This window comes from Lissotriton vulgaris, chromosome 4_1 (assembly GCF_964263255.1).
Source record: "Lissotriton vulgaris chromosome 4_1, aLisVul1.2, whole genome shotgun sequence".
NCBI lineage: Eukaryota > Metazoa > Chordata > Amphibia > Caudata > Salamandridae > Lissotriton > Lissotriton vulgaris.
In genome coordinates this window covers 1,068,779,624-1,068,801,406 of record NC_141691.1, presented here as the reverse complement: position 1 = coordinate 1,068,801,406, position 21,783 = coordinate 1,068,779,624, and the positions used below count along the sequence as shown (strand labels likewise).

The 21,783-nt window shown below is 43.8% G+C and overlaps 1 protein-coding gene across 1 annotated transcript in view; it reads left to right on the top strand.

Annotated features, from left to right (window-relative positions):
- The window catches only part of CTNND2 (catenin delta 2), a 3,070,130-nt gene that overhangs the window by 1,605,042 nt on the left and 1,443,305 nt on the right, over positions 1–21,783 (top strand). The window contains exons 9-11 of the mRNA XM_086965298.1: positions 10,788–10,865; positions 15,741–15,993; positions 17,953–17,979. Coding sequence (XP_086821424.1) covers positions 10,788–10,865; positions 15,741–15,993; positions 17,953–17,979 — 358 coding nt within the window. The remainder of the gene's footprint in view (positions 1–10,787; positions 10,866–15,740; positions 15,994–17,952; positions 17,980–21,783) is intronic.

Below are 21,783 nucleotides of genomic sequence, written 5' to 3'. Positions count from 1 at the left end.
ACCTACTACTATTCGAATCCACCAGTTGCCGCACAGGGTTTATCCAGTGTTACTGTACTGCTCCCGTAGAGCATGACAAACACATCGGGGCTTCCAAGACCGAGCCGACCTCCGAGTCCGCCTCAGGCACCTGTAACACAACAACCACTGCTTCCCATGTACTTGCTGCCTCCAGTGCTTTTCTTATTATTAGTCTGCGCGGCCTGTTGAAGCCTGATTGTACTTTCACTCAGCGCCCATTTGTGTAAGTCTGCTCTCCACCTCCCAAGATTGGGCCCTCGCGCTGATTTCCAGTGCGCAGTGATCTCTTTCTTAGTCAACAAAAGGCCTAGATCTATGAACTTACTCGGCACCTTCGTATTAGAGGTATGCGAAAACCAGTGTAATAAACATGTGCCCAAGTCAGGTTCCATATGACGTTCTGTGATTCCACAGAGCAGATCGACCACTTCCACCCAATATGTTCCCAGCTGAGGACAACCCCACATCATACGTTTAAAATGTGCCCCTTTCAGTCTGCACTGGGCAGTATCCGTTTTAAAATATTAATTTATCTTAGCAGGAGTTATATATGCCCTGTGCAAAATAAAAAAAATGAACCAATTGGAATCTGGCATTCCTAGTGCTTTTCCAGGCTCTCCTAACTCGCTGCATTCAAATCTTGGTGTACATTTTGGAAGGACTTGTGTTGTATGTATGTCCTAATCGGGTTGTGTGCAGGTTGTGACTAAAGGCCGCCTGCACAATTCTACTCTGCATAGCCAAAGTCCATGTCCACATGGTTATTTGCTTTATATGGGTCAGTACCGGGTTTGGCTAAAGGGGAACCCTTGTGCTCAGTCTCCACTTTAAACTGCCAAATACGGTTCACAGTTGTTTATGACCATACTGGGATGCTGAGAAGTGTAATGAATTCCCACCAAGTACAGCTGGCTGGTATGCACATTGGGGTAAATACACCTGCAGCTGTGTACAGTGCATTATGTTATATTCTGGTTGAGCCCAATATTTGGAAGAAGGTGGGATAATATTTAAATCAATACCAGGACATAACAGACAATGTCAGTGATTAATAAAAATATGGAACACAAATAAACAATTCAATTGTGTATCCATAGTGATATAATTGAAGATGTCAGTGGTGATTTACAGAGCCACCAATGATGATCGATTATGTCATTGTGATGTTATTTGTGACATCATATGTGAGGTCATGAGCAGTGCATTTGGGCAAGCTATGGTTAGCTCTGCTAACCATACCTGTTCACTATCAGCGATATTTAGATTTTATGTTGTCACCATTACATCATTTTAATGTGTGTTTTAATAGCAGTTATTTATGCAAGTATACAAGTATATGAAGGACAACAAGAAGGCAATGTCTAGTGAGGTCAGAAATATTGCTTCAAAAAGATGAGTCGCAATATATTTAATATCCAAGAAAGAACTGACTCAAACAGGTGAACTCCTCAAAGAAAAAAAGATTTCCAATAAGTATTTCGACTTCCACCTTCTTCAGCAGACGAGATTGCATGCTCAGTGACTGCTCAACTGAAATGTAGAATCGCTGCAGTCCTGAGAATTGTCAAGATATGCAGTGAACAGTTGGTATTGTCAGTGGTGTTCAGTTTTAGTTCAGTCTATCTGGATACAATAATTATAAATACTAGTTCCAGAGATGTTCCCTGAAGTTAAATAGTTCTGTCTAAAAAAACATGTTCCTCAGAGAAAATCTTTTTACTCGACGGCAAATGGTCTGTAAGATTAAAATGATTGGCTGTATGGTGGAAACGTTTTTTTAAATAAATGTTTGTGATACCTAAACGACGTATAGAGGTCATTTACTGTTAGGTCTAGACATTACTTTTCACAGTCAGCTCTAGACTACATAAAATACATAAGTTAAACAGTATCCAAGATGTTGTCTTATGACATAGGTTCTTCCTACAGATGGACTTGTAACTTATAGATTCCCTGCATTTCTTACAGGCTGTTTGACTTTAGCTCTCACACCAAGTGGTTGTGAATGGGGAACCCTGAGTTAAGCTTTAATGACTAGAGGTTTTGGAGATAAAAAGTTTTCTAATCTTTCAGAAGTGTCTAGGATGGGAGATGTTTCTTTTGTTATGAGCTGATGGATGATTGTTTACTTAAAATGGGATTCTGCTAATTCCTGCTGTTGTTTTTTCAACTAAGTGCTTCCTTGGCAAACTGCAAAGATTTTCAAATTTGTTGATCTTTGATAAACAGAAAAAAGCCATCCATTTGGAAAAGTCTAATAATCTCTTGTGAATATTCTTTGAGTGTCCTCATTGTTGCATGTTTGTCTTATTCGAGTTCTTGACTGTTCATACAGAGTTTAGTGTGGCATGATTGATACACACTTCAGTTTGAATTCAATGAGAATACTTTCCTTGCCCTAGACTTGCTATACAAATCTATGATAATTTTGTTTCTGAATTCATAAATGTACTTAGTATTGCTACTGGTGAATATCATACTAGGATTGATTTTATTGATATTATTTTTTAAGTCTCTCCAGTTTTCAACTTGCTGAATTCCATACTTGAAATATGCCATCAATGTATCTGCCTCACCATTGTATCTTAATCAGTCAGTGATTCGATCCGTGAAGTAGACATTATCCTTCAGTTCCTCTTGTTTCCCCATGACGATGGTCATATAGTATTGTGCCATCTGAGTGCCGGTAGAAGTGCCCTGTATCTTCAGATAGTGTTTACTATTGAAAAAAAGAACAATCTAGTGTGGTATGTTGGTGTATTGGGCTATACTATCAAATACAGCAGGGAGAGTGTCAACATCAAATTTGTAGGTTTGGTTTACTTGCTCTGTACTCTGAAGAAAGTGACTGGCGTCCTTAACAAATGATGGGTATTAGCCTTAACCTAGAGGTGATGGCCCACAAATAAAGGTATTTTCCCATTTGCTGTATCATTATCAGCCATCATGGGCCTGTCAGGGTTGGTCGGGTCTTGCACTTTGGAAGCATATCAAATCTCCTATGCCTAGGATTTGGATGAACAAGCATGCCTGCTGCTGTTCAAACATTGAGATTTAGGCTCTTGTATTTTACAGACAAAATCTTAATTTCCTTGGTTATGTTTTTTGTGGTAATTGATTGTAAAAGTTGGTATCCATTACTTGTCTCTTCCTCTCTTTGGTAAAATCACTTAATTTAATGTCAACCACTACACCACCTTTGCCTGCTGGTTTAGACATCCATTCTCTGTTGAAGGGTGGGAGAGCTTTTCATTATTTTCTCTTGATGTTACCCTAAGTGTGTGTGTGTGTGTAAACACACACACACACACAATCACACTCACACCCACACTCACACTCACACTCACTCTCTCTCTCTCTCTCAGCAACTAGAAGAAAATTATATATACTGTGATCAAGGTCTTGTGAAGACCGAAACGCGTCATGATGTTTGTTATGGCAAAATAAACACTGACTAAAGCACAGAAGATGTGGTTCGCTTTCCATTTCTTTCCTGGGGAAGGCAAGCGGCTGTACACGGAGGAATTGGTGATATATATATATACACACACATATATATATATATACAGTTCCACAAGTGCCCAAGAGCGGGGCTCACTTCCTGTTGGCTCACTCCAGGTATGGGAAGGTACCAGTGGACCCAGCGCCAGCAGAGCCTGACGCGTTTCGGGCTAGCGACCTTCCTCAAAGGCTTTCTGCATATCGATGAACTGCCAACAAAACAAACACCAGTATTAGTCCCTTATTTATTTCCATTCCTCAGTCACATTCAAGTGAATAATATATTCGAAATGCATTCTGGGGCCAGTAGTTCATTAAATACATCCCAAGTGGGCCACAGGCAGTACCATCAATAAAATACAATTTCATGATCACAGGTGTACAGGCAAAGTCCAACCCGTTTAAAGTTTGTGCCAAACTGTCCCGCTGCGCTGATAATCACACCAGCTGCGGAGCCGCACGATTCTGCGGCGGTGCGCCCCCCGGCCGGGTCGGCCGATTAAGATACAGTTCCACAAGTGCCCAAAAGCGGGGCTCACTCCCTGTTGGCTCACTCCAGGTAAGGGAAGGTACCTGTGAACCCAGCGCCAGCAGAGCCCGACGCTTTTCGGGCTAGCGCCCTTCCTCAAAAGCTTTCTGCATATCAATGAACTGCCAACAAAACGAACACCGGTATTAGTCCCTTATTTATTTCCATTCCTCAGTCACATTCAAGTGAATAATATATTCGAAATGCATTCTGGGGCCAGTAGTTCATTAAATACATCCCAAGTGGGCCACAGGCAGTACCATCAATAAAATACAATTTCATGATCACAGGTGTACAGGCAAAGTCCAACCCGTTTAAAGTTTGTGCCAAAATGTCCCGCTGCGCTGATAATCACACCAGCTGCGGAGCCGCACGATTCTGCGGCGGTGCGCCCCCGGCCGGGTCGGCCGATTAAGATACAGTTCCACAAGTGCCCAAGAGCGGGGCTCACTCCCTGTTGGCTCACTCCAGGTATGGGAAGGTACCAGTGGACCCAGCGCCAGCAGAGCCTGACGCGTTTCGGGCTAGCGACCTTCCTCAAAGGCTTTCTGCATATCGATGAACTGCCAACAAAACAAACACCAGTATTAGTCCCTTATTTATTTCCATTCCTCAGTCACATTCAAGTGAATAATATATTCGAAATGCATTCTGGGGCCAGTAGTTCATTAAATACATCCCAAGTGGGCCACAGGCAGTACCATCAATAAAATACAATTTCATGATCACAGGTGTACAGGCAAAGTCCATCCTGTTAAAAGTTTGTGCCAAACTGTCCTGCTGCGCTGATAATCACACCAGCTGCGGAACCGCACGATTCCGCGGCGGTGCGCCTCTTGGTCGGCCGTTTAAGATACAGTTCTGCAAGTGCCCAAGAGCGGGGCTCACTCCCTGTTGGCTCACTCCAGGTAAGGGAAGGTACCAGTGCACCCAGCGCCAGCAGAGCCTGACACGTTTCGGGCTAGCGCCCTTCCTCAAAGGCTTTCTGCATATCGATGAACTGCCAACAAAACATACACCAGTCTTAGTCCCTTATTTATTTCCATTCCTCAGTCACTATTAAGTGAATAATATATTCGAAATGCATTCTGGGGCCTGTAGTTCATTAAATTCATCCCAAGTGGGCCGCAGGCAGTACCATCAATAAAATACAATTTCATGATCACAGTTGTACAGGCAAAGTCCATCCCATTCAAAGTTTGTGCCAAACTGTCCCGCTGCGCTGATAATCACACCAGCTGCGGAGCCACACAATTCCGCTGAGTCTGAGAAATTCAGCAGTTATAGTTTGCTGAGCAAACTTTAACTTACCCCCGCAATGCACTGTGTACAGGCTCATATATTTCATCACTCATGACTACTTGCACACATGCCTCCCAGTTCCAACCCACAACTCTGCCAGCACAAAACACAGCCTTTCACCGACGCTCTTGACGCAAATTGGTTCTTTCCACAGCACACTCCTATGTAACCCGGTGAGTACACAATGGCTTCATGTACATTTCGGCCCAGGGAGATTTCATTTAAATAATTATTGCACATTAGATATTAATTCTGTGTGTCGCAGGTTCAAGGAGGCAGTGCTGTCTTCACCCTGCCCGCATATTATGTCTGAAGCAAAAATCTTAGATTATCAAGTACAAGAAAGAGGCAGCCTTCTTCTAAATCCAGTCTAAACATCTTTGAGTGAAACAATGTGCACACGTGAAGCATGTAATTCTGAATTAGACACGAATAACGATGGGCTATTGCCAATTTATTTTTAGCATAAATAAGGCACAGGTCTGATTCAGTCGCGGCTCTTACTACACGGGGGGGGCGGGTAAAACACATAAAACTTACCTGACCAGCTCCTGTGCCGCCTCTGCTCCTGGTCTGGTTCCCACGCCGCCTCTGCTCCTGGACAGGAACAGGCATGCTCCCTCCCCTCCTGTAAGCCAATCAAAACGCTGCAGTCGCAGCGTTGAGATTGGTGCCGAGTTCCGGACGGCGCCCAGCCGGGTGCCTGTAGAGAGGCCATTTTCATGTAGAGTGCGCATGCGCAGTAAGGGCACTCAGAGTGGTGCAAGCCACTCCTCCCCGCCCGCCCCCAAAGAGGCATACCTTCCCGCCCGCCCCAACCAGGCATACCCCTGCCTTCTGCTTTCTTGCAGTGCAAGAAGCAGAAAATAAAATGGTATTTTAAATACCATTTTATTTTCTGCTTTTCGCACTGCGAGAAAGCAGTGGGGCGGCGCTCCAACGCCCTAATGGAGCGGCCGCAGTGTGGCCGTGTAGGAAAGAATGTCTATAAAAAGGGTTCATTGCCAAAGCCATGGCTCACACTGCATCTTTTTACACCTAGTCACATGCCCCACAATATTTTATTGATATGTAACTTCAACCTTGAAATCTCTGCACCCTGATAAGCAATTTTTTATGTGATTTATTTTGTCTCCAAGTGTTTCACGTGATAGATGACAGCCAGAATAATTTGCAATGTACTATGCAACAGGTGTATCGCTGTTGTGTATCAGTTCTTGTAATATCCTAAAAAGGATTAGCTGGGATGTCCAGGAAATGCAAAGTAGAGTGAAGTGCAGACAAAAATACGTAGTTTAAGATTCTTTTGATGCATTGCAGAAGCTGTACCTGAACCGGAGCGGCGTTCATAACGCAGCCCCCACATGTGCAGTAAGAACTCAGACGTGAGGTGGTAGACGTCACTTGTTTCCGCTTCTGAGGTCACTGCACCACAGACGACTGGAGAAGGGCTCCAAATCCTCTGCCTGAAATATCTTGATTTACTTTGAAATATGCATTCTAAAATGGCGCAGACTTCATGCTTGTGTTGATCATGTATATTGGTATAAAACGTGAACTCCTATGCATGTCCGATTTGAGCCTAATGTTTAATGTCAACACTGTTTTCCAATCTAGCCGTCCACCATTTCCATTTCTATTCCAATTTCAATCAATCTCCAGTGTGTGTGCGTGCCTATGCATGCTTGTATATCAGGCCCGGCTCCAGGAATTTTTGTTTGGGTGGGCCAAGGGCGCATTTGGGTGGGCCACTGCGGGCTCAATGTGTCGCTTCTGGAGGTAGCCTACAAATAGAAAAAACTGTACTCCTGCGTGTGATAGAAGGGGATAACAGGAGATTCAGGGCCCTCCATTATTTTCCAAATCTCTTTCTAATCGTTAACACTCTCAAAAAGTGTTTTGATCCCCATGTAAGGTCCTTTTGATGGGCAGAGGAGGTTTCTGAGGTGGGAGTATCAGGCAAGTAACACTACTCAGCCTGCCTCGTTGCCAGCCTTCAGAGAGAATCTCTCTTCATTATTACCTCCATCTGACCCCAGACTCTGCAGTACACTCCCTTCCAGGCCTGATCATCAATTTTCTACAATCTCTCTACCGTGCACCTTAACTCACAGCTAACCTTGGTCCCCAGCCCCATATCAGGCACCACCTGGTTTCATTCTCCATAATCCCACTAAAAAGATTTGTAAAATCACCTTCAAACTGAAAACCCTGAATATAAGAGTAAATATAATTAGCACACACTTTAAAATATGTTACACAGTGGCCCTAATGACCCAACTGCTAATTAAATAAGCAAAAACATTGCAGGGTCTATTATAGCGCTGGTGCAAAAGTATTTATTGGTGTCCGACCACTGACCTCTTACTCGATAGACAACTTTACTACCACCCTCCAACAGTGCACTTCATCTCTCCTTAGCCCCTTTCAGTCATGACCTCCTCATCAGACTCCCTCCCTACCTGCCCCCCACCAGTGTCCCTCATCACTCCAAAGCCACTCCCCATGACCACCTCCGCTGACTCTCACACAAATACCCTCCACCAGTGCCCCTCATCGCTCCATAACCCCTCCCCCCATTGACCTCCTCCTGAGTCCCTCACTCCCACCCTCTACCAGTGCCCCTCATCGCTCCATAACCCCTCCCCCCATTGACCTCCTTCTGAGTCCCTCACTCCCACCCTCCACCAGTGCCCCTCATCGCTCCATAACCCCTCCCCCCATTGACCTCCCCCTGAGTCCCTCACTCCCACCCTCCACCAGTGCCCCTCATCGCTCCATAACCCCTCCCCCCCATTGACCTCCTCCAGACTTCCCCACTACCACCCTCCGCCAGTGCCCCTCATCTCTCCGTAGCTCCTCCCCATGACCTCCCCCTCCTCGGATTCCCTCATTGCCATCCTCCAACACTGGCCTTCATCTCTCCATAGCCTCTTCCCCTCATGACCTCCTCCCAGACTCCCCCACTACCAGCCGCCCGCCTGATTTATGGTCTTCCCAAATTTCACCATGCCGACCCTCTGTTGCAATCTCTGCACTGGTTACCGGTGAAGGAGAGGGCTCTCTTCAAGTTGGGCTGCATTACCTATCAGGCTAGGTCAGGGACTGCCCCTGCTTTCCTTTGTGAAGCTATATCTTCCTATCTTCCGGCCAGAGAGCTCCGCTCCTCTCACCAGGCGCTCTTGTCAGTTCCCCGCTTCAGGAAGCAGAGGTCCGGGGGGACGGGATTTGCGGTTCTAGCTCCATCTTTTTGGAACTCGCTCCCTTTTGCCCTCAGAGCTTCTACTTCCTATCCGGAATTCCGTAAACATCTCAAGACCTTCCTGTTTTCCAGATCCCTAGCAGTCTAGCCTTCCTCTCTGCCTCCACTGGTTCACCGCCGCCTAGCGCCATGAAACCGTCCCGGTATAAGTGCGCTCAATAAATATGTTAAAATTCAAAAATTCAAAATTCCACCAGTGCCCCTCAGCGCTCCATAGCCCCTCTCCATTACCTCCTCCTCAGACTCCCTCCCTACCACCCTTCACCAGTGCCCATCATCACTCCAAGCAACACCCCCTCATGATCTCCTCCTCAGACTCCCTTCCTACCCCTCCACCAGTGCCCCTCATCACTCCAAAGCAACTCCCCCTTATGACCTCCTCCTCAGAATCCCATCCTACCCCTCCACCAGTGCCTCTCATCACTCCAAAGCCCCTCCCCCATGACCTCCTCTTCAGACTCCCTCACAAACAACCTCCACCAGTGCCTTCCATCTCTGCGTATCTCCACCCCTCATGATGCCCCCTCGGATTCCCTCATTGCCACCCTCCAACAGAGCCCATCATCACTCCATAGCCCCTCTCTCATATGCATTTTATTTCTTGTATAGCGGTACTCGTAGTGTAGGGTATCACAGTACTGTACATCACACACACATTATGCAGACACAATGATTCATAAAAGTATCCAAATCAGCCTATAGGGAATGTCACATAAGCTAATGAAGATTACCAGGTGTAGGAATCACATATCATCCATGCTGCTGGGCAATATGTATTAAGAGGGTTGGGTCTGGAGAACCACAAACACAGGATTTAAAGCATACCCCAGTGGTTGGCTGTACTGATTAGAAATTATATCTGCCCAAACTCTGTATTGCAACATTAGAATAATGAAATACTGGGAAAATTCGAACTAACTAGCAATACAAAAAAAAATCTAATTATACCATTCTGGTTTGTATACACGTCTTTGATCACACTGTCCTATGTATCAAAGGATCTCTGTGACAAAGGCAGTAACCCACTGAGCTATCCACGTTAACTACAGTTCTATTGCATTTAAATACTACAAACCAAAAAAAGAACGCTCTCCAGCAAGATCAACAATCCCCAAGGTTATTTGGACATTTAGTTGTCGTGCATCCTTGCAGAATCACTCATGAATGATACTAACGATTTAAACACACGATGTAAGTGAAAATGAAATAAACACGGCGTTCTAAGTATGTCTTTCTCACAGATTTAAAAAACACAATAGCCACACATTCTCTTACCTGCTCTTTACAACTCTGTCACAGCCGGATCGGGTAAACAAACAGCTCAAGGGGTCAGGAAGGTCAGGAAAACGAAACGGCAAAACAAACTCCTCTTTACCAGCAGAAAAGAATTAATTATCCACAAATCCAGTTCCAACGAAAGGCTTTGTCCCCTTCGCAGTGCCCCTAATGTACCTGCACGAGTCGGCGGGGACACAGCCCACCTGCCTAATAGGAGATGCGTGATTGGGGGTGCGAGCCCAGGCCCAATGACGCAACTCCTAAAGAAAGATAACGTTCGAAGAACGTTTTAACTTGCAGTGGCCATATTCTGCTGGCCTTGCTGACGTCACTGCCAGGGCCAAGGGTTATGTTTGGGTGGGCCAGGCCAAAGTTTGGGTGGGCCCGGCCCACCTGGCCCACCCACTAGAACCGGGCCTGTTGTATATGTGTGTGCTTGTACTAGTGTGTAGTATTGTGTATGTTTCTATGTGCATGTGTGAGATCGTGTGTGTGCGTGCACACAGTCTCCTGGCAGTTACATCAATGTCATGTTCTACTCCTTATTCTGTCCCTTTCTGTTCCATGTTCATGTCAGTGTCGTTTAGCAGATCTGGACTTCAAATCATTTTTCCATGAGGATAATGTTGGCATTTGCCGTTCGAGGTGCCCGATAGGTTGTCTCATTCCATACCTTTTTACAGATATTCATAATATAATTTGAATGCCTCTCTAGTATCTCTAATTTTGGATGAGATTATCTCAGCAACGTTAGAATATCTGGTGGTGTTCATCTGCACCACCCAGATTTCTATTGCCGTAATATGAATTGTATTATCTTTGTAATGCTGTAATACTTTTTCAAATGTGAGCAAATTCTTCCACTGTTTCAAGTCTCTATTCCTCACTTTTCAGAGACTGTCCCTGATTTTGATCCTATGTCCCTGATTTTTAAGAGTGTTGTCCCCGATTTCTCTGTGGGAGAGTTGAGAGGTATGTGAATATTCTTTCCAATGATTTTTATTCTCTGAATGTGGGTTATTGCCCCTGGATACATTGAAAATATGTATGAAAATATGCAGTCGCTTATTATACATAAATGCCCTCTTCGAACGTTGTTTGAACTAATGGTCGACTTTGGTGAGTGGATTATTACCATAAAACAGAATGCTAACTGAAGTCAGTCTCTTAATAACTATGCAGCACACTTAATTTTAGATTTCTATACAGGAAGGTCAGAGCTCAATTCTGTTTTGTGGAACATCAGGATTAATATAATCTTCTCCCAAGAAGGTGTGCATATCTTCAGAAGGAAGTTTTAAAAGAGTACTTCCGGTTAACTCACGCCAGTGTGACACAGAGTGAGCAGCGTCCTGCCTTCCAACTCACAGCAGACTGGTTTTATACTAGGCCGCTCTCTGAGACTCGAGTATGGGAAATAACAGGTTACCGGTGGGGGACCTCAGCGATGCTTGTCATATCCCAAACCAGACTTTAGGAACCCATAAATGTATAACTGGTTATGCAGAGGGACCCAGTGCAAGACGTCATTATTGCCTTAGAGAATAAAACATTCTCTGGCTGCATAAACATGACACATTTTTCATTTTTCTTATTAAGTTACAATATGTACAGTATAGCATTGTGGTTATGCCATGGACATAACTAATACATGAAATTCCTAGAAAATACTCGACAACTAGTACATTAAAGTTCCTAACAAAGACTCCAAAGGTGTCATGGTTGACCACCCCTCAGGCCCCTTGTGTCATCAACTGATTCAATTGGCTTGCATCCGGGATGAAACCCTGCTGGTCCCTCAATAAGTTGTCCTTTACAGGCGACCTCACCTGCCCCCTCTAGAAAGAGGGAGCTTGGGGCAGCATGACATCTGGTCCCCCAAATAACCATGCCAGACCAACTCGATACAGGGATCATTCCTGGCACCCATTGGGAGTTGGGACTTAAAACCCAGGCTATACCTTGGTCCCTGGCGCAGCCACCATCCCCCAGTATCCCAGGGCTGTGTAATGGAATACGCTGGCTGACTATGGAAAATCGCTGTAGTGGACACGATTGCCTTCCAATAAAGACCGTAGTATATCTGCCCCGGCTTGAGCGAAAGGCTTAAACTTGGTTCCATTCTGAATATGTCTGCACTTATATTCTTTACACGAAGGTTGTCTACATGCCTAAAGGGTAGGGGAGCGTTGGCGGTTGTCAGGGGCAGCTAGCAGAGAAAGGGAAATCAGGTCGCCTTGCCCATTATTTACAATGTTCTGTTGACCCTGATGCTCCCCTAGGAGGCCCTGCCGATCCCATGGCAACCAATCGCTGCTGACCCAGGGAGACCGGTAAAAATTCAAAACACGGCCACCATTGGCCACTGCCCCTGACCGTTCCCCTTGTCCAACTTCAAGGTGCTCTTTTTATTGTAATGTTTACAATGATTGTAATTACTCCTACAAATAGGAATAAACTTTGAACTTTAAGGTGCCCAGGCTACGCCTTTTCTCTTTACTGATGTTTACATCACGTAATTAGCATAGAATGCAGTGTTGTTTTGAGAACATATGTAAACCTAACCTGTAATGCCCAGTCAGTCTCTGGCGGCATGCACTCAGTCAGGGCTCATGCCTGCTCTGACAGTCAGATGGAGCGAGTTCAGGCCCCGCCAGGAAAGGGGACTGTGAGTGGATGTAAGCGAAGGGCACCTCTGAACTTTGGCTTTCAGTCGTCATCCCCAGTCCCTGGCGACACACGTACGTCTATCTCTTCCACAAAGTGCGCTAATAAGACAGAGTTGCCTCTAGGAAAAAATTCACAAAAACGACACAATCTGCAAGGTATGAACAGTCTCTGTCCTTGACATGTAGTATGTTTGTCTTTCTTCAGTTTATGAATGTCCCCTTGTCTCTGTTCCTTTCCATCTTTGGTGTCAAAATTGTCAGAGTTGACTAAAGTATTTCCTTCATTAGAAACCCTGCTCATGAGAAGTCACAAGCTTCACAGTGTAACTTCTTGTACAGACCATAGTAGTTTATGTTGGAAGCAGTTTTCTTTCAGAACTATTTTCAGAGCCGTGTTTGGACCCATATTTGTGACATAGGAAAAGCTCTCTGATGGTACAAAACAGTGAAACGTGGCGTAGTCTTAGACTTTACTGTATGTACATTGTTGACGTTTTCAATTTACTCACTCCTATATGCAGTGAGGCCGCACTCTAGAAAAGTCATTCTAGTCCTCTGCAAGGTAATACGTTAAGAAGTGTTTGCATAGTTCATGCCCAGGAGACATGCAAGGCTGCACGTTAGCACACCCAAACACATTAACAAGCAATGGTCTGGCCGGCCCTGCTTGCTAACTATAGTTTATGATTCTCTTACAAATGTAACGTCTATGACGATCCCTTGATTCTACATATAAGGTCCGTCTATATCTTATTGGCTCTTTTTTTGAAAAGCGACTTGCATCAAGTTGTTTTTAAACGCCATATTACTAAGTCCTTTGTAGAGCAGGACCCCGGAAGAAACACCAACCCAACAGGCAGTGACTGCATGAAACTCACCTCTTCATGTTACCGCTGCTGGCTGCTTAGATTGAAACACGGGTCAGTGCTAGAAAGCCAGCACAATTGTAACACGCTCTCTACTTGGCTCTAAAAGGTACACATTGCGTGTTGCTTTACACATTCAAATGTAATAGATGGTAAACTGGATCACTGCAGCACTGTTGTGCAACAGAGAGCACCATTGCAAACTCAACGGCAGCTGTAACGCTCAGAAAGACTGCCATATGTCCTTAGCGAAGGGAAGCGTGTTGTGTAATTACACCACTGCCTCAACAAGGAAAGGATATTCTCATTATAAACCGGCCATTGCTGGAAGCCTCTGCGGCCTCCTTCGGCCCTTGCAGCTTTATCAGGCTCTCGTAGCGGTCACTACGGAGTACATGACAACGACTGGCATGCCCATTGGTAGTTGGCATTCTATTAGGCTTGGACCTGGAGGAGACCGATGGAGCCTCAGAGGTCAATGGGTATTATGTGTGGTAGCTATAACTGACACTAAGGGCCTCATTACAATGTTAGACACACCACCACTGGCAGGCCATAGGTGGCGGTCTGCCCGACAGCAGGGGTGGCTCTAGGCTCATGGCGGCCCTGGGCGGGGAGCGTAGGTAAGGGGCCCCGGAAGAGGGGGTTCGGGCGGGACAGAGCCCCCCCGGAGCTCAGGAGGGGGGGAGTCAGGGTATTAGGAAGTGGAACAGAGCCGGAGGCCACCAAATCCCTGCCAGGGGCCGCCATGCAAATATGTATCCATCCTCAGAGGATTAATATATTAATGATCTATATTGGTGTGGAGGCCCCTGGGGTTTGGTGGCCCTGTGCAGATGCACAGCTTGCACATGCCTAAGGCCGCCCCTGCCGACAGTCAAGTCGTCAGTCCAACCTCCTCATTTCAATGCAGGCCGTCGGACCCCAGAGGTCCGGGAGAATGACAGACGTCTCCGAGAGGATCCAAGATCCTGCAGGTGGCAGTCAGAATCGCATCCCTACCATGGGGGCGGTGCCTGCTCAGGCCCCACTATAGGGATTGCAATGTCCCTTTCTGGATGCCTTTTTGGACCGCCATGAAAAGGCAGCCAGAAAGGGAATTTGGGAGCCCCAAGCAGGGCCCCTGTCAGCCACTATAAGGTGGCCGTGTAGTGCCCCTGCACATCCATGCACCGTGTGCCAGGCACCACATGGTGCTTGGTAGACGTGTATGGATATGCACAAAGTGCTTGTGCTGCAGCCCTTTTTATGGGCTGCAACACGAGCTGTGGTGTAAAAGGGCACTATTGCAACCACCGGGACGGCGGTCAAATCCTAATTTGGCAGTCTGACTGCCGACTGCTCAGGCAGTCTCCTGACCGCCACAACCGCGGTCGACGGTCCGACTGTCGCACATCATAATCAGCCCCCATCTATGACTTGTATCTCCACCCACCCTACTGACAGCTAGTTCCAAACTGCACCAGAAGAAAGCATTCTATTGTTCTCTTCGGTGAATAATCGCAAGAGCAGTAGAATGTTTAAACTATGGTCTCTCATTGGTCATAATCACAGCTGGTCTGAAAGTCTTTTCTAATTTGTAATAATGTTTAATGTCCACAGAATTAAGGAGTTCCTATTCATGCATGTACGACGCATTTTTTTTTTAACAAAATGGCTTCTTTTACCTAAGCAGTAAATTGACTGGATATTGATTCCGTGTTCTGCGCAAATGAAGCTTGTGAAAAGACCAAATGAGATGTCCAACTACTTTCCTGTGTCCAGCCATTCTCTTGTCTTCATTTAGTTTTGCGTACAACACTAAGCTAAAGGCAGTAATATCCAGAGCTATTAAAAAGTTGCAAGTTGAAAAATAAATCACTGCGAATGCACATGCCTCCCACATCTGTCCCTCAGTGCATTCTCAGTGGAACGCGCTATAAAGTTGTCAGACGTGCGACTTTCCCAGCGCCATGTGTAATATTTTACTTTGGAGATAATGTTATCATTTAGTGCTCTTACTGTCGGTAACTTGTTACCGTTTTAGAAGGACAAAATGAGATTACCAGTTAACTGTTTCTTACATTGTTTGCTTTGCTTTGTAATGACCTTACATATTGATGCAGCACTGAGAACGCTATTGCCCGTTAAACGATTGCCACTTATGCAGCATCTTACTGGAAGACGTCAAATATGACTGTTTTTTTTTCTTACTTTTTTTCTATTTCAAACCCTTGTTTATTTGTGTGTATTTTTCCTCTGCCTAGACCTGGTGAACCATTTCTGTGAACAGGTCCTCAATTTTTTACTTTGTCCCTACTTTCCTGTCGTAGCCCCATCTTCCCCTGGTGTCGACTCCGTACCCTTACAGCGCACAGGCAGCCAGCACGGCACACAGAATGCAACGGGGACCTTCCAGAGGGCCAGCTATGCTGCAGGCCCAACCGCCAATTACGCAGACCCCTACAGAACACTGCAATATTGCCCTTCTGTGGAATCTCCATACAGCAAATCGGGCCCTGCCATCCCACCCGAAGGGACCTTGGCCAGGTCACCATCCATTGACAGCATTCAGAAGGATCCCAGGTGGGTGAAAGGCTTTTCTGTCTGCCATTTCCTCCATTTCCTCCTGCTTCATCCATATCTGATGTGGTAACAAAAAAGCATTCCTTGATTTTGACTACATTTTCTTCTAACAACCATTTGTCATCTGTGTTTGTGAAATTGCAATGAAAAATATAACCGTTTCAACCCAGCAGCAGGTTGTGAATCTTAAATGGTGGAGATCCACGTCAGCACCTTAAGGATATTGTTTTGTTTATGGCCCAGTAAAAGTAGACCATTGGTGGAATCAAACTAGTAATGCCCAGAGTGCCTCCATGCTGGTGGTACAAGTGGATGACCAGAGTGGAATTCTCCATTTGTTGTTTTTTTTGTGAGCCTTACTTATCTGGAATGATAGCTACATTTCCAAGAATCATAAAAGTACATTGCTAAATATGTAGCAAATGGATGCTGAAAAAATGCATGGTGATTTGGCGAATTGCTTAATGTTCAACATCTCAAGGCAGGCACACAACTAGGAAACAAGTATCCAATACATAAAACATAACAGACATAGGTCCGTTGCACTTTGACATGCAATTTAAAGAGAGGCTTAAGAAACAAATTTAAAAGAAAGATATGCTAAAAATGACCAGAACCATATCTACCAGTGGCAAAGATTGGCAACGTTTTCTAGTTAAAAAAAATATTTTGTGAAGTCTGCTGTGACTTTGTTTAGCATATGAGTTACATGTGTGTGATCAAAGCCCCACACAAGGAATATGGACATCATGCGCCTTAGGTATTGTACATAAAAGGGAATTCACTAGTACCAAAATTACTTTCCCGGAAATGAATTATTCTATTCTAATGCAGTGTCTTCTGAAGCCCACTATGCTTTTTTTTCAGTAACGAAACTGAAATACATTTTGTTATTCAGATTGGGTGTACGTTTTTATTTTTTATTTTAGTAGAGAAAGTCATTGGTTTTCTTGTTAACGGAGGTAGCAGTTGATAGAACCGTGTTGGTCTAACCAGGATAGCACTGCAACTGCTTGACGTGAATCGATAACATTCTTGAATGTGACCGTGTCTGTAGTGCTTTGTCCTGTCTCTGATGACAGATGTTGTTGGTGTTCAGAGTGAGGCAAAAGGCATAGTTCAGGATTAACAGTTTAATATACAAATTTGTTATTATTAAATTAACCACAATTTAAGTTATAAGTGCAAATGTTGCTGGTAACATTCAGTTGATGATTGTAAAGTATAGAAAGAACAAATAAGGGAATTATGTCCGCTTGTAACATTTATGTGGCACAATAAAGAAGCGTGCTATAGATGTTGGCCCCAAACATTGATCTAGTGCTATGTAATGTAAGGCTGGTGTTTTCCTCAATAGAAAATGCATACCAAGAACATTAGATAGAAACTCCAAGGTCTAAAGCAAAACTGCAGTCCTGCATGTTTATGAAATATAAGAGAAGAAAAATATAGAAAAACTAACTCTTTGAATAATTGACCCAAAGTGTGGTGCTGACTCACCAGCAAGCAATACATTAGTGTTCCATCTGGTCGTTTCTTTTAATGAGTAGTATGTATCTCTTCTGTTTTACATTTTACTTTGTATCTATGTCAGGAGAGAACTTTATAGACAGAAACCAAATATTTCAGATACTTTCACAGTTACATGAGTCAAACGGATATTATAAGCTGTCAAACAAAACCTTAGCACCTGCCCTATTATATGTACTTTCCCGTTAGGATTTTCCCATGTGATGACCCCGGTGGCTGAGGGGCAATGTGCATTCAATGAAAAACATGTGACAACATTTATGATATGCTTACTAATATAATTGATGTCATGTGTGATATCATCAGTTAAAACAAGGTTACTCGGTTACAATGTGTGGCATCTTAACATTTTCTAGTTCTTGTTAAATTAACACTGTTACAGCTTTTCATTGAATTTCTTTCTTTTTTTTCTAAATATGCCAACGGAAGTTTATTCTGTCATGGGACATTTCAGAGGTGAGAGTCCACTCTGTAATGCGTGAGACAAACCGCTGCGACATTGGCTGAGTAATCCATCGGTTCCACTCAGTAACTAACTTGTCAGTGGGATGTGCCATAGAACAACTCTCCATTTCATATAACATTCCCTCTAATATACACACATCCGTCCCTAACGTTACATCAATGTTCAGCTGTATGGAAGCCCACTTCTGTAATGTGTAAGGGAAAGAGTAGTGTCATTAGGGTAACTAAACAGCCCCTTTAGTTTTCAGCAGACAACAAAGTGTTTACTACTCTCTGGACATTGAAACGTCTCTTTCATATGTGAGGTAGACTGTGTCACTTTGAGGAAATAGTCTTAAAACGGCACCTGAGTCATTTATGTATAGGTGTGTATGTGGAGAACCGAACATATTTGCAGGTGGACGGATGCTCTGAATAAGGGAACCTGTCATTGTAGTGAATGCACTTGACTAGCAGGTTCTGTTACATTTTGCCAACTCCTGTTCCCAGAAGCATGTTTAAAAATACAACATAGCTTTTTCTCCTGAGTGCTGTTTCACATTTTCAGTAACCATTCAGCAACACATTTTTGATTTCTTAAAAGTGCTAATTTTGAAATGTCAATCCAACATAGGAATGAGTTGCGTTGAGGATGAATGTAAGGAAATGGTGACTTGTTGAAGTGCAACCATACTTTGTATTTTGGACTTAAATTGTGGCTTTCTTGGAGGTGGTAGTATCGTGTCGGAGGATATATTCTGAGTCAGCATGCTGTAAAATGTACTGCTCTCACACTTTCAAGGCTAGGCACCGAGAATGAGGTAAGACGAAAAGCGTAAAATGAGATGCATTGAAGCAAAAGGAAAATAAGTGTATTTCCACAATTACAGCAAAGATTTGTATTGAGGGAATACGCAGAATGTATTGCCTATTGGATAGTTCCCAGGGGTAAAATACACTAACACTCAAGAATAAGGGCTCTCAAACCATGGAGTGGATGTACCTTCTAATACAATTGGAAACCAGAAAGAGAGGAAGGACTATGAAATCCAACCATTACATCTGCTGTTCTTAATGTTAATTAGAGCATTGGGATGTGGAGCACTCCATTAAATACAATGGAGTTCTCCGGGCTTCTACGGGACGATAGAAGCCCGCAGATCAACTTCCAATGTTGTTTTAGTTCACCGCGGCTGCTGTAAGGAAATGCCTCTTAGAGGCCAAGGAAATGTGAACCCCTTGTGCTCCAAGAGGCCTTTGTTTTTTAGTAATTATAACATTTTGCCCTCTAGGGGCGGAATGTTCTAATAGCCTTGGAGCCCTCCTAGCGGGCTCTACTGTCTATTAACCCCTTCGAAGCTAATGACGAGCTGGGCTCGTCATGGCGCTTACCTGCCGTGCGCGGATGACAAGGCCAGCTCGTCATGAATAATGGCATCCTGCATATCTCAGCACAGGACGGGAAAACGCCTAGCAATCATGTGGTTAAAGGCCCGCTCCCTTGTTAAAAGCCCTCGCCTTCGGCTCAGGCCTTTAACTCTGGAGCAGGCCTTCAATGGCCAGTAGAGCACGCTAGGTCGAGCTCTAAGGCTAGGTTAAAGGGAATTTGGAGAAACATTAGAATGCCTGCCTTTGTTTGAAATTCAAGTGTGTTATGTAGCTTAGTCGGTGAAATGTGTCATACTTTTTTTGGGGGGGGAAAGTTAGTGTCATAAAAGTAATTTGTGAAATATCCTTATTCTGAGGAAGCTATGCTTATGTAGTAGAACAATTACTTTTGTACGCTGAAGCTGTGTCTGAGCAGAACGTGGCTCAAAGAAGTACATGTAATATGTTAATGATCGCAACTTCCTTTTCCTTTTTTTAAATTCATGAATGTATAGTGACAGAATTTGTCGAACTGATACATTGCTGGATGACTTCAGCAAGCTTGCAATAGTCTTACATATTTAATTGTATAATGAGAAAAAAAGGCTGTTTAAGTTATTATTATTACCTGTAAATTGCTTGTTTAGTCTCTTCTTCAAGTTTGTTTTTGCTAGTTTGGTCAGTTAATCGAGTTTGTACAATGTCTTTATCATATTAATAGAAGTGGCGAGTTTTGGGTGTTAAGCTAACACGCATGTTTCTATCAACTACAGTTTTATGTATGGTGTAAATGAAAACGTCTCTCACTCGATCCCCGATGGACTCATGTCATATTAATCCTATTTATTTTGCCTTACTGTAATAGAAATTACCTATCGCTTTTCACCAATCTTTATTCTGTGTTCCCTTTTTTTTCAATGGTGGAAAAGACTGGAACTGTATAGCTACTCTTGGTGATGGCTATTTAAATGATCTCGAATGTTCTCAAGCCATCTAAATAATAATCAACTTGTCCCCTTCTTTCCTGGTGGAAGTGATACAAGAAGACCCACAAGGGTGATCATACTTCCAGAAAGCAGAAGTATTTTTTGCCAACGAGATTGACTAAAACCACTGGCTACCTCCTTATGCTTCAGACTCACTGTATGTTGCTCCTTATAAAGCAAAATGAGTGAACTGAGAAATAATAGACCAGTACTGTTAGGAAAATCTTATGATGCATATGCCTTTGGCCATATCAAACCAAATTCTTAGGAATTTGGAGCATGTCGCGTTGTCGCAAAACGGAGTTTAGGTCAGATCAGGGAAAAGCTAAGTATTGTGTTTTGACGTTTGAAAATTGTACCAATGGGACTGGAATCTCCCTGCCAAGCTGTGCACACACTTATTGTTGTAGAAGATCCCATAGAAACATATCACTAACTCACCGCACTAAGAAACAGAGACTATGCCCACATCTTTTTCCAGTCCTCTATGACTGGACCTGCCATTCAAAGATGAGTAAGGCAGCTCTCAGTTTTCTATTCCTGCCCTCAACATTTGACCTAAAATCATGCAATTCTTGGTAAACCACGTGACTTTCTTGTGCCTACAGCTATAAGTATATGAAATGTATTAGTTTAATTCATGGAAGGAAATCCCCACTTGAATGTGCACTGAGTCATTGCTCCCCCACTAAATTGGAATTTTAACAATATCAATAATAAAACGAATAATAAACAATAAACAATAAAACGAATTTCGTAGCGCACCCTACATCGCATTTTGCGATGCAGGGCGCGCTACGAAATTTGTTTTTATTAATTAAATTGTTTACTTACCTTCAATTATCCATACTCCAGTTTTTAGCATCCCCCACCCTGCCCCTCCCCCGCCCCGCCTCTCCGCCCCACCGAAATTCCCTCCACGGGCCGTGGCTGTCTATCACTCAGCCTTGTAGTGTGTCTCGGTGGAAAAGGACATCTACATTGCATTAACACTATGGCCTTGCTAATATCTACCAGTCATCTTCCTGGCAGCCTTCAGAAATTGGAATAAAAAAACAACAAGTTTGGTCGAAAAGTAGGTTGAGGAAATAGGAACCCTTGCCCCAGCTTGAGGTCTGGTATCTCGCGACTTGGGTGTCAGTATATATTAATTAGACACTAAACATTATATCCCCTCCAAAAAATATACACTATGCACCCCCAACTCTTTATCAAGAGTTTAGACCATGGAATACGTATACACGAAGCAGAGTTTAAAAACAATGTTTCAGCAATTGTTTTTGAAAATTAGAGATTCAAATCAAAAGTTAAGAATGATGTTGGGTACAAACAGTGTCTAAATGTGATTTTTTATAAACCAGAGACAGAGTTCTCTCACAGATGTACAGCAATTAACATTGTATACGTTTATCAGTCATAACACTTTTGTAGATTGCTGCAACATTTTATTGGTCCGATCTCT